This window comes from Canis lupus, chromosome 14, assembly GCF_048164855.1.
Source record: "Canis lupus baileyi chromosome 14, mCanLup2.hap1, whole genome shotgun sequence".
In the NCBI taxonomy this organism is placed as follows: domain Eukaryota; kingdom Metazoa; phylum Chordata; class Mammalia; order Carnivora; family Canidae; genus Canis; species Canis lupus.
In genome coordinates, this window is record NC_132851.1 from 40705160 (window position 1) to 40717712 (window position 12553).

The 12553-nt window shown below is 51.8% G+C and overlaps 1 protein-coding gene across 23 annotated transcripts in view; it reads left to right on the forward strand.

The window, feature by feature from the left end:
• The window catches only part of LIMCH1 (LIM and calponin homology domains 1), a 298658-nt gene that overhangs the window by 193876 nt on the left and 92229 nt on the right, over positions 1 to 12553 (forward strand). For all 23 annotated transcript variants that reach the window (XM_072775449.1, XM_072775450.1, XM_072775459.1 and 20 more), the window contains one exon: positions 8803 to 8909. In XM_072775449.1, coding sequence (XP_072631550.1) covers positions 8803 to 8909 — 107 coding nt within the window. The remainder of the gene's footprint in view (positions 1 to 8802; positions 8910 to 12553) is intronic.

Genomic DNA, 12553 nt, shown 5'->3' on the forward strand with positions numbered 1-12553 from the left:
TTAACTGACTGCTTGCAAATGCCTTACAGTATCCAACTTTCTATTCCTTTTTTGAAAAGCTTTTATATACACAACCTGGGATTAGTGGGGTGAAGGGATTGAACTCTTGGGGGCTAATGATGTCTATCTGTGGATGGAGAAGATGGAGGCATGGTAGAGAGATATTAGAAAGCAGAAGGGGCGTGTAAAAACCTCAGCAAGGGGCAGCCCAGGTGGCTCAGTGGTTTAGCGCCACCTTCAACCCAGGGTGTGACCCCAAGGTCCCGGGATCAAGTTCCACATCGGGCTCCCTTCGTGGAGCCTGCTTCTCCCTCTGCCTGTGTCTCTGCCTCTCTTTCTGTGTCTCTCATGAATAAATTAATAAAATCTTAAAAAATAAAATCTCAGCAAGGAATGAGATTGCGGCTGACCAGTGACACCCAGAAGGCTTACCACGCGGATCCAAGGGGCCCAGGGAGGTAGGCGCTTATAAATTTATCGCAGCTCCAGACACAGTAACGGCACCATTATTTCTAGTAGCACCAGGAGAAGATTGTTAGGGATTTAGTGTGATCAGCAAATAATATTCTTCCCTTCCCCTCCTTGCTGAGGTATAAACGCAGGAGGCAGATGGAGACCAAAATATCAACTTTACTTCCCATGAAATAAATAGGAGAGTGGGGGTTTAGAGCGGCAGCCAGGAGAGTTTGCTAATCCTCACTCCTGAATTAAACAAATTGATGCACCCGCTCCTGGCACAGCTGGACAACCACGGGCCTCCCCCGCAGAGAGAGGCCTCCCACCACGTGGCAGAGGCAGACAGGACACGTGTCTTACAAACAGGCTGACTTCCACGGAGGGAGGTCCAACCCGGCTGAGCTGAGCATGCCCCGTTCCTCCGTCTGTGCAACCAAGCGGAGGAGAGTGAGGGGCCGGAAGTGTCGTCCCTCAGCGTAGAGACACGAGGGGTGGGCGTATCCGATGCCCCTTCAAGTAGAGGCCACATGTGGTTGGGCCGGTTGGCCGCCAGGCTCGCATCCAAGGCTCGCGGTTCCACCTGCACCATCTCCTTTCCTGCTCTTCGCTCCCTAAGAGAAAGACAGAAAGTGGGGACGTTGAAGATACAGCAAGTGGGGCAGCGGAATAGTCTCGCTGGTCTGGACTGGGCCACGAGGGACACCAGGCACCAAGGGGGTGAGAGAGATGGACTGAGAGAGCAGGGCAGCATCTGGAGATGGAAGAGGGGGCGTTAGGGGAGAGAAGGAGCCAGAAGCCTGGAGGAAGGGGGGCTAGACCAGGGCAGGGTGTTGGAGTCTCAAATCCCACTGGCTGGTATAGGTGATGACTAGGATCCTAGGATCCTAAAATGACTAGGATGACTAGGATGACTAGGATCCTAAAATGCAGCATGTGAGTAAACGCTGTTGGAATCGAAGGCTTCCGAGAACCGTCAAATAAGCTGCCCATGGGGAACGTGACGTTGCCCAGAACGGCGACTGTGTTGAGGAGCGAGCCTGACACCAGGGTCCCCGTGATTGTGACAGAGGTAGTGAGTGGGACAGAATACCGTGTGGTGAAGGGCTGATGGCCCGAACCTCAGACGAGACGAGCACGAGCCCAACACGGTGGCCTGGGGCGGCCAGGCTGGGTCCCACGTTTCTCCAGGCCCGCGGCTTGCCTAGAGGGGACAAGCGCCAATGTCTCTGGACCCCCCGCGCCTTATCCCATAATCTCTTCTCCGCTAAACTTCCCAAAGGTGCCTCCGTGCATCTCCCCCATTGTTTGGGTTCTACGCCGACTCTGAACGTTCCTGCAGTCTGACTTTCACCCTAGCGTTGCGCCGAAGGTCTCCCCAAAGTCAGGATTGTCCTTTGGGTCAGAAAGTCCATTCATTGATGACTTCACGGTTTTCACTCTGATGGAAGCAAGTGCCATCGGTGGGAAGCATGCATCGTGTCTGCCGTTGCTTACTGAACCCCCATGGGGGCCCTGTGATATTAGGGGCATCCCCATTTTTATAGCCGTTCGCCCCTTCCACGCGTGTTTGTTGGGTGTGTACCTGCTATGAGCCAGACGCCGTTTCAGGTAACACGTAGGTAAGAAAATGCGCGTGCGGAGGCCCTGGCTGGGCTGGTCCCAGGCCAGTGAGGGGCTGTGTCCGGCTGCAGGGAGAGGAAGGGCGGGAGGGACGAGGCCGGATGGGCAGGGCAGCCGCTCGAGGGCTTTGGAGGCCACCGTGAGCATTTGTGCTTTCAGAAAGGGAGACTGAGGCAGGAACCAGGTAAGCAACCTGGCCCTGGTACTTGGCCGATTGGGGGCAGTGCCGGGATCTGGATGTAAGGCTGCAACGTCTGGCACGGGGCCCGTGGGGCTCCCTGAGCAGTGCTCCCCCCGGGCCCCCTGGTGTTCCAGCTTCCCCTCTGCTCGCCTGGGCTCCCCCGCAGTCCTAACAGGCCCCCTGTCCTCGAACGGCCCCCCAGTACCGGCATTCCGGGTGGCCCTGCGTCAGGCTCTCCCGCTCCCTCTCAACTCCTGGCCGGGTGCCTGGGTGGCCGGGTGGCTGGGTGGGCGCGCCCTGGTGGTCCCCAGACCCGCGTGGCCGTCGGGCTTCACCTCGGGACTCCAGACCCGAATGCAAGCTCCCCAAGGGCTGTGCCTCTTTCACTGGACAGTGATCCAGACTTCATTTACCATTTCTGACTCTCAGGTCTCCCCTCGTCTGTCCCTTGGTGAGCCCCCTGCCTCCCCTTCTCTTCCCTGGAGTCCACTCAGCCACCAAGCAGCAGGTCCTCACCACGGCCTCCCCTCAGTTCTTCCTGCTTCCACGTGAGCTCGGCTCCCCCCCGCCCCCCGAGTTGCTGGGATCCTCCCGGAGAGGGCCTGCCCTCACCCGGTGGCTGACCCCACTGCCACCCACTGCCACCGGACGGACGCAGCCTCTGTGTTTTCTTTATAAAGATGCTATTTATTTATTCCTGAGAGACCAAGAGAGAGAGAGAGAGGCAGAGACCCAGGCAGAGGGAGAAGCAGGCTCCACGCAGGGAGCCCGACGTGGGACTCGATCCTGGGACCCTGGGGTCACGGCCTGGGCCAGAGGCAGACGCTCACCCCTGAGCCCCTGGCGCCCCCACATTCTGGACTTGGTGGGCGTCTCCGCCTCTGGGAGCCGCCGTGCAAAGATGGTTTTCGTGAGAGGCTGAGGAATGAAGTGTGGGGCCCTGTGTGGGGCCTGGGGTGCCCCCGGGGGTGAAGCTGAGGCCCCCGGTCGGCGTCCATGGTCCACGGCGGTGACGACGCAACAACAGCAACTACCTTTTAAATTCTTCTTTCTTTTTCTTATTTTCACCACGTCCCCCGTCACTGGCAAGGGCTGCGCACGCCCCCCGCCTGTGTTCCGCAGTTGGACCGATGGTCCCTCCTTCCACCTTCCACGGGCTTTTCTTGTCCGGAGTGGACAGGAAGGTGACGACGACTTCCGCGTGCTGAGTGCCCAGCTCTTCTGTGATTCAGGCGTCCCGTAAGGGGGAACCGCATCCTCCGGCCTCCAGATTCGGAACCTGAGGCTCAGAAAGGCGAGGCCGTGAGGCCGAGGCCCCAGAGCCAACAGACGGACGAGGCTGGAGTTCTCACCGGAGACCCTCCGACTCCGAGGCTGTTTCGCCGTGTCCCTGGAGATACCCGTTGGCAGGCTTCATCCCCAGCACAGAGCCCACTGCAGGGCCTGATCTCGTGACCCCGAGTCACCCAGACGCCCTTTATTTCCACTGTCGGATTAGAGGGCCAACCTCGGTTTGGGGATTTCTTGAACAAATCCAGCTGTTTAACGTGTCGTGGGTGCGAACCCAGAAGAGAAGCTACTTTTCATTCTCATGAGTCCCCAGAACCCGGTACTTCATTCACATTAGATCTTTAGCACGTGCCTCCTGTATCCCGGGGATCGTGCCATGCTCCACAGGTAGAGACCACCCCGGGCTTTCCCTCGTCCTGCCGTTGAAACAAGACAAGAGGGTGAGCAAAGTACAAGGAGCTTTTTCAGAGAAGAGGCCCTGGGGAGGGTGGAAAGCTCAGGCCTCCACCCCGGGGTTGCAGGGAGTGTTTTCACGCACGGCGCAGGCCCAGAAATTGATGAAATGAGAGACCACCAGCCCAAGAGCAATGGACACGTGGATGCACGTTGGCCGAGCAGAGTGGACTTTTTGAGGGACTGGATGTCGAGCATCTGTGTTGAATTGAGACTCACGTCGCAGCACTTCCCAGCTCGCCACAAACGGTGGCCCTTCCATCAGCGCCACCTGAGCGTCTTCTTTGGTGGCCTTGCAGGAGTCGCCTCTGACTCAACCGCTACTTCCTCCTTGAGTTTTACGGGACTGGTCCTGCCAGCCAAGTCTTGTAGTTGGATGCGCTTCTACAAAGATTCGTTTATTTTTATTTTTTTTAATTTTTGCTTCTAAAGATTCATTTATTTATTCATGAGAGACACAGGGAGAGACAGAAGCAGACGGAGAAGCAGGCTGCACGCAGGGAGCCTGATGTGGGATTTGATCCCGGGTCCCCAGGGTCACGCCCTGGGCCGAAGGCGGCGCTAAACCACAGAGCCACCCGGGGATCCCCCAAAGATTCTTTAAAAGACTGTATTTATTTATTTATTTATTTATTTATTTATTTATTTATTTATTTATTTATTTATTTTAGAGAGAAGCAGAGGTGGGGGGAGAGGTTGGCTGAGCACGGAGCCCCACGCGGGGCTCGATCCCAGGACACCGAGGTCACGACCTGAGCCAAAACCAAGGGTCAGAAGCTGAAGGGACTGAGCCGCTCCGGCGCCTCATGCGTCTACAAATTTCAAGACGTTTCCTTCAAACTTTTTTAGGAAAACTTCTGAAGGTCAGAGAAGTTGAAAGAAGGCCGAGGTGAATACCTGCGTATCCCTCCGTGGAGTAGGGCCGAGGGCTGCACAGCCTGTGTCCTAATCCAGCCCCGGGCCTGGTTTTGTGAAAAAAATGTCGGAATACGCAGGCTCGCGTTCATTTCTGAATCGTCTGGCTCGGAGGACAGAATCAAGTAATTTTGGCAGAGATGGTTAGAGGCCCACGAAGGCCCAGGCTTTTCCAGAGAAACCTTCCCAATCCCTAATTCTTAGACTCACTGGTTGTTAATATTTTGCCATATTTGCTTTATCCCTTTCTCCGCGACAGGCAAACATTCTCTTTCTCTCCGATAGGCACACACCCATGTTTTTTTTTTCTGACCCTTTGAAATTACGTCGCAGACATTATGATAAATCGTCCCTGAACTCTTTCTATATTTGCTTAAAAATAAAAGCACTCTGGAGATTCCCCCAAGAGATTAAAAATAAAAATAGCATATGACCCAATAATTCCACTACTGGGTATTTACCAAAAGAAAATAAAAGCATCAATTCAAAAAGAAAAAAATAAAAATAAAAATAAATAAAAACACTTTCCTCAGCAGCTGCAATAACCTCATCATCCTCCCCTTAAGAAAATCAATATTCATTCAATAACGTCATCCAACACACAGTCCATATTTAAATTAGGTGTTTATAGCCCTTTTTTTCCTTTTTGGATCTAGGATCCCAGCAAGGTCGTAAGTTCCACTTGGTCATCACGTCTCCTTCATGTCCAGTTCTTGTTTTTTAATGACACTGAATTTTTGGAAGAGTCCCTTAAAACCTTTTTCTGAAGCCTCACCAAGTTTTAATGGGTGTGTAATGCTGCGATAGTAAGAGCTGATGTAATGCTCAGGGCCACCCATCAGTGACTTCTGCTTCCCTCCTGTGGGCCCGAGACACTGCTGTACCTCTCGGCGTCAGCAATGAAGGCATGGAGACGTGAGTTTTGCTTGGAATCGTATGTGTGGAAAAAGCTCAGCGTGAAGAGCAAGGCAGATGGGAATTTGTAGGATGCGTTTTACGTAATTAAAGGCCTAGTCCTTTTTACCCACTCTGGTGCCCCTGTTAGCTCTTGGCCATGGAGCCCTTTCTTCTGGCTTTTCTCCTGCCCGGGCCTGGCTCCCCTCCAGCATCATCAGGCTGCAGCGAGGAGCTGGAGGGAGACCCGGAGTCATTAAGTCTCCCGGCCCCAATCGTTCAGCCCGGCTGGCAGCACAGCACTGTTGGGTTTGCCGTCTGTGTGATGAAGGTGGCGTGGTACTCAGGGCCACGGCTGGGGATGCCTACGGGAGGCGTGCCTCCTTGCCTTTCTTAAGAAACGGAGTTGCCACAGTCATGTGCTTCTTAGGGGCCTCTGTGCTGCTCACCGTTGGTCCTTGTACTGCGATCCCGAAGGGCTCCTACAGAGCCCCAATACTGCGATCCCGAAGGACTCCTACAGAGCCCCAGGACCCATCCTTTCTTTTCCCCCCAGGGAGAAGCCCTCAGGGCTCAGAGACCAAGCAAGAAGATGGTTGCATGCCGTAGAAAAGACTCACATGAACATCTAGTTGAAGTCTGGAGGTGGGGGGTGTGGGGGATGGAGAAACCTCGAAGAGAAATTGGATGAATTTTTAAAAATATTTTATTTATCTATTCACGAGAGACACACACAGAGAGGCAGAGACCCAGGCAGAGGGAGAAGCAGGCTCCCTGCAGGGAGCCCAATGCAAGACTCGATCCCGGGACCCTGGGGTCACGACACTGGGCTGAAGGCGGCGCTAAACCCCTGAGCCATCCGGGTGCCCCGAAATTGGATAATTTTAAAACATGCCAAGTGACGGAAGAGGGATGGACAGGGGGTGGCTAACTTCAGACTGTGACTGGCTCGTTGTCACTCATGCAGGACACAGTCTCATGCAAATGCAAGGACACAGGCCAAACAAGGGAAAGATTTTCTGGGAGGGGTCGCCCTCCATGCCGGGGGGTGGTGAGATTGTGGTATCTCCTCCTTGGTTTCCCCACCTCCTGTCTTACTCCCCTGAAGTCCTTCACACCCCGCATATTCCCTGCACCTGTCTCCCGGCCATCTCCCTTTGCAGCCAATCTGGGTACCGTTTCTCAGATTACAGCCTACCTTCCAGGGCCGCCACAACCCCCTGTGACCTCCGGAGCATCATCTTACTTTGGCGCCACCTCAGATTTGATGCCTGAGCTTGTCTTGTATGCCGTGTGTTTGCACGTCCACCCCTTGCTGCGCGGCCTCGGGCCAGGTGCTTGGTGGTTCTGTGCTGCAGGCTGCTCATCCGTAAATGGGGATGATGGTAATACCTGCTGTTGGCACCTACGGGGTCCCTAGTAAGGTAAGCCGGGAATACCTACTAGGGCAGCGCAGGGGCTACGTGAGTTAGCACATAGGAAGCTCCTGGGGGGAGTACTGGGCCTAGAAGGGCCGTGCACAGCCAGTCATTCGTTGCTGTTGCTCTTTTGGTTTTGTGCCCAGGTAGATTAACTTTTGGTCGCTGCATTAAAAATTACTATACACTTAGAGTCTTAGGTCAGCACCCACTTCTTTTCTTAGTTTCCGTAGATTAGAAGTGTGGACGTGGGGTGACCTCAGCTCGGGGTCCCACGGGGCTGAAGCCAAGGTGTGTGCAGGAGCTGAGTCCCACCTGAGCTTCCAGGCCTCGCCCCAGCTTCTGTGGTCATTGACGGGGTTCAGCTCCTTGCAGCCATTGAACCCTGGGCCACCAAGAACTCTGCTCACTTTCCTTTAGATCCTCCAGGGGTTACGTGAGGCCCAGTCAGATAATCTTCCTTGGGATTAATGCAGAGCCAGCTGGTTAGGAAGAGAACCGCAGGGGGACGTCCAGCACACTCACGGGCCTTGCCCTCCCGGGGAGGCGACTGTGCAGGGTGTGCCCAGGGAGCAGCGCTCCCGGGAGTCACCTTGGCCTCTTGCCTACAGACTGGGTAACTGGGAAATCCTCCACCGCGTGCCTGCTTTCTTGAACTGCGTCTGCGTGAGTATATGATTCGGTGACCACCGCCCCCATCGTTTCAGATTTTTGTAGCGACTTTCTTAGGGCATTCGGATGGATTCACGGCGCTCTGGCCCCTGGAACCAAGCCTACTATTCCTCTCCTGTAGTTCTCTCTAACTGGTGGGACCTGGTAGCCCGTCAGAAGTCTTCTAGGAAGAGGACAATGAGGAACCTGTAACCGAGGAGCCGGCTGCTGATACCCTGGGATTGCAAACGGGTGGCCCCTGGTTGCAGTCTTTTCCAGAGTCTTCTGCATATTCTTGATTCCTGGCGATGAAGGGCCAAACCTTTGATTGTCTAATGTGCCTGATATGTACCTGCTAGAGGAAAGTTTCCCTTCAAAAAAGGCCTTGTGCGTCATTTTCAAAAGCTTTCCTTGCTCCTCTTCCTTCCCTTCACAGTTAAGTCTATATTTTTTCCCCACTTAGCGCAATTTATGGTCCACAAAGCGGTATTATCAGTCAAAACCTGCTGATAAAGAATGCATGTTAGAAGATCAATTTAACAGAAAAGCCTGTTGCTGACATTTGGGTGGTAAAACTAACTTTTAAAAGACTCTATCCAGTTTGAACAAACTCTAGCAATAAGACATGGGCAAAACCTTGAAGTTCTAAGGGTTACTTGGCTTCTAGGAAGATGGTTGGTTCTGCTTTTCAATGATATTTTACTTGCTGTTTTATATAAATGTGTTAAGGTAAAGGGGAAAAAATGCATCTGGCATACTCTAATAAAGTAAGATTTTATTATCCAACGAGCCATAATTTAGATCCGACTCTTGCAGTCTTAACAACTGGCGTTCCTCTGGTAATCTGGACTATTAAAGAGGAGGGGCTTGTCCATAAAGGTAATACAAGGTAATAAAGACCGGGATTTCTTTTTTTCCTTTCAGGACAATATCATCTTATTCTTGAGAGGTTGTAAAGAGCTTGGCCTGAGGGAATCTCAACTTTTTGACCCTAGTGACCTACAGGATACATCCAACAGAGTGACCGTCAAGTAAGTAACACAAGATTTACATGTAAGGAAAACTTAACTTATGGTTTGATTCGCAGCTTTGTGGTGATGTTGTAAGTAAGGTCTAAGAGGCCGCATACTGGACGTGTCTCATGAAATAAAAATGGGAAGGTAAAAATTAAGCTTTCAAAACAAGACACATTGGCCTTGCGACTACGTAGCTTTCATTCTGGTCAAATGTGATTTCTTTGAAATGCAAAAATCACGCAGAGAAAGTTAGAATGCCAAAGAGGAGAAAAACGTTAAGTGAGACTTACTGGAGGGAGAGGCAAGAGTGAAATATGCTCAGAACCCCCTGTGTTAGACTGAAAGCCTTCATTGGCTCCAGTTGGGCATTTGAATAGGCTCTCGGGAGGATACAAACTTGGTAAACAGATCCGGACTCTGATTATTATGCAAAGAGGGCAAGAGATTATGGAGAAATCGCTTCCTCATTTACATGGGTAACTGTTTTCTCATGTGTCAGTGATCAGGTTCTTTGAAGATGGATTATTGGCCGTTTGACTGTAGTTGACTGTGTCTACTCACTGAGCCAGGTTTGTGGCCAAAGAATTTTTGGGAAAGAATGGCACAGTAAGGGAAAAGGCAGTGTGTTTCTCGGGAAAGAAATAGCTGGTGGGAAAAAAAAAATAGCTGGTGAGCAGGGTGATGAGAAGAAAGCAGCTCATGGGGCGGCAGCGATGACCTTCCTGTAGTTTAGAAGTTCTTCCCATCCTACGGAGTTCACACAGAACACTTGCCATTGCAGTCAGACAATATTTGGCATGATATTGCCAGATATTTGAGGTTCTGTGGGCTGGCTACGCTTCTTTTGATTACTTTTGGGTCATTTTTATCACGGATGTGCAGAAAAAGGGAGAGAAGCCAAAATTCAGAGCTGGTAATTTCATACTCTTTGCCAATAATAATTATCAGGAAGAAAAATGGGAGCTACTGAATGAAATCAAGTTAGTTTATATTGGATTTTATGATTCATGATGGGAAATAAGGGAGAGCCAGCCGTGATTGATCATATAAAATCACACTTCTCCATTGTCCACACGCCTCTCTTTAATATTTCTCATGGAAAAATTTTACTTGAGGGCAAAAATAGAATACACATTATGGTATTTGGATATGGAAAACCACCGTTTTCCTCATTTAAAGATATCTCTGTATGTGAGAGAGAAGAAGAGAGGGCACAAGCAGGAGGAAGGGCAGAGGGAGAAGGAGAAGCAGCCTCCCCGCTAAGCAGGGAGCCTGACACAGGGCTTGTCCCAAGACCCTGAGATCATGGCCCGAGCCGAAGTCAGATACATAACTGGCTGAGCCACCCAGGCGCCCCTGCCTCATTTTAGACATCACGTGTTCCGTGCACTACTGCACCTAAATCTGGCCTCTATAAATTGTTCACTTTAGGAAATGCTTTCTGACTCCTCTGACATTTATAGTTTCACCTGAGTGGCAAGCGACCAGAAACAACTCCATGACATCATAACGGTTGGCGCCACACACGTCGCTTGGATAGTGCAGGAAGGTTTGTTTGGACGGTGTTGGCAGCTGCACTGTTTGCTTTTTGGAGCTGCCCCAAACCCATATGTCCCTGAACCAGGAGAATTCTGAGACGGTTTTGGTTTCAGAAATTCAGAGTTTATATCGCCATTGTTGTTTCTCCACAAAAGACCGGGCGTGAGGAAGTCGAGGGCTGGCCCTGATCTGCTACTCCCGGGTCTGGAAGGGTCTTGCCTTCAGCAAGGCTCTGTGTCTCCGCTGTGAGACCGGGCTGGACAGGAGGTCCTCACGGAACGACACTAGCTAGGGCTTGCTCAGATCTGCAACAATGGCCCAATCAACGCCGAAAGAAAAAGGCAAGAGGACAACTTAAGGAGGAAGAGTCACTTAGCCCAGTGGCACACACGCGGTCACGTCCCAGTTGCTGTGCCATCTGCACCTTCTTCCCCTCCCCCATTCCCATCGTTGTTCATCTTTCCAGCTGCTTCTGGTCTCCACCTCTTCTTCCTCCCTGTGCTCCCCTTCCTTTCTTTATCTCATCTTTCCATCTCTCTCCCCTTTTGCAATGTCTTCCTCTCATTCTCTTCCCTTTTCTGTTCTTCCTTTACTTGCACATTATTATTTTCTCTAAGCGGTGCTTTCCCGTCACCATCTCCTCCGACTGTAGCATCTTTCATTCACTCAGTGGCTAACGGCCGAGCAGCTGCTATGTGTCCGATACTTTGCAGTCATCAGGCAACTGGAATGAACAAGAAAAAGCCAACACTCCTGGGTCCGTGCGATTTACACGCAGTGTCAGGAAATTAGAAATAAATGGGTAAAATCAGAGCCATCGCGGCAGGAGTGACAAGTGCTGAGAAGGAGGGAGATGACATGAGAGACACTTGCCGTGGCGCGTCGCACGGCCTTACGGTGTGGCCCGCCAGTGACAGCCGAGTAGGACTGGAGGAGGGAGCGAGCGGTGGGCGCCGTTGGGCACAGCCCGCAGGAGGCCGCGGAGCAGACGAGCAGGAGGCAGCGCGAGGGGCCTGGGGCTTCAGGGCAGGGGCCCATCCCGAGAGGTGGCACGAGGAGCCCGCAGAACCACGGTGGCGCGACGTGAAGCCGGAGCACCAGGGGGAAGAACTTGAATTTCGCCATCCGAGCATCTGGAAGGACGCGCAGAATTCCACGTCAGAGTCACACCGTGAGCTCCTTCGCTGCGGAGAGTCACTTCCAATTGGGGTGGCAGGTGGAGCGTGGGACGAGCTCTGCTCCCCACTATTTCAGAAATGAGGCGCGTTTCACCTGGCGCAGCCCGGGGCAGCTGTCCCGCGTGGATTTTCTAGCCACGCAGGTTGAAGCAGGACCGGCGTTCCCCCACTTTGTCCTCCAAGGCCTGAGCAGAGGTCGGCCAGACACAGAACGGGAGCTGGCGTCACAGCCCACGAGCGCGCAGCAGGGCCTCAGGGTTCGGCCCGCGGAACAGACTGGGGCGTCCCTGACGCTGGTTTTGAAAGAATGCTCTTCAGTTTGGCTTGTGTTGTAGGTAGTTTTTCTTACCTCATGGTTGTTTTTTTGTTTTGTTTTGTTTTTTGTTTTTTTTTGAGAAGTTACTTTAGTAGACGGAAGAAAGAAAAAGAAAGGCGGGGGGGGCGGGGTGGAGGCTGCAAATGGCTAGTGCGTGTGTGACCGTGTGAGCTGCACCTTGACGGACGCGGGCCTCCTGCAGGGCCTGCAGCGCCTGCTAGTCCAGGGAACTGAAGCAACTGCATGAAAATGAGGAAAGGCTTCGGTTTGCTCCTGAATGCACCTCTTGAAAAATCTGGAAGCATTTTCGCATAATCGGTTGATAGGTAGAAGCCATCCAACAAATATTTTGTGAGCTCCTGCTGTGTGCCAAACATGAGGTTTTTTATTTTTTATTTATTTTTATTTTTATTTTTTATGAGTTTTTTTTAGAACCAGGTTTCAGTCTTTAGTCAATGAAGTTTTATTGTCAATGCAGAAAACATTTTATGTTCCCTGTTCTTAGTGTTCATTAAAATTTCAAATCTTGCATAGGTTTTTTTTTTTTGTGTTTCCATCTGGGATTTTTTGTAAGTCAAAAATCTTCGGAAACCTCTAAGCGGATAATATATATATATATATATTTT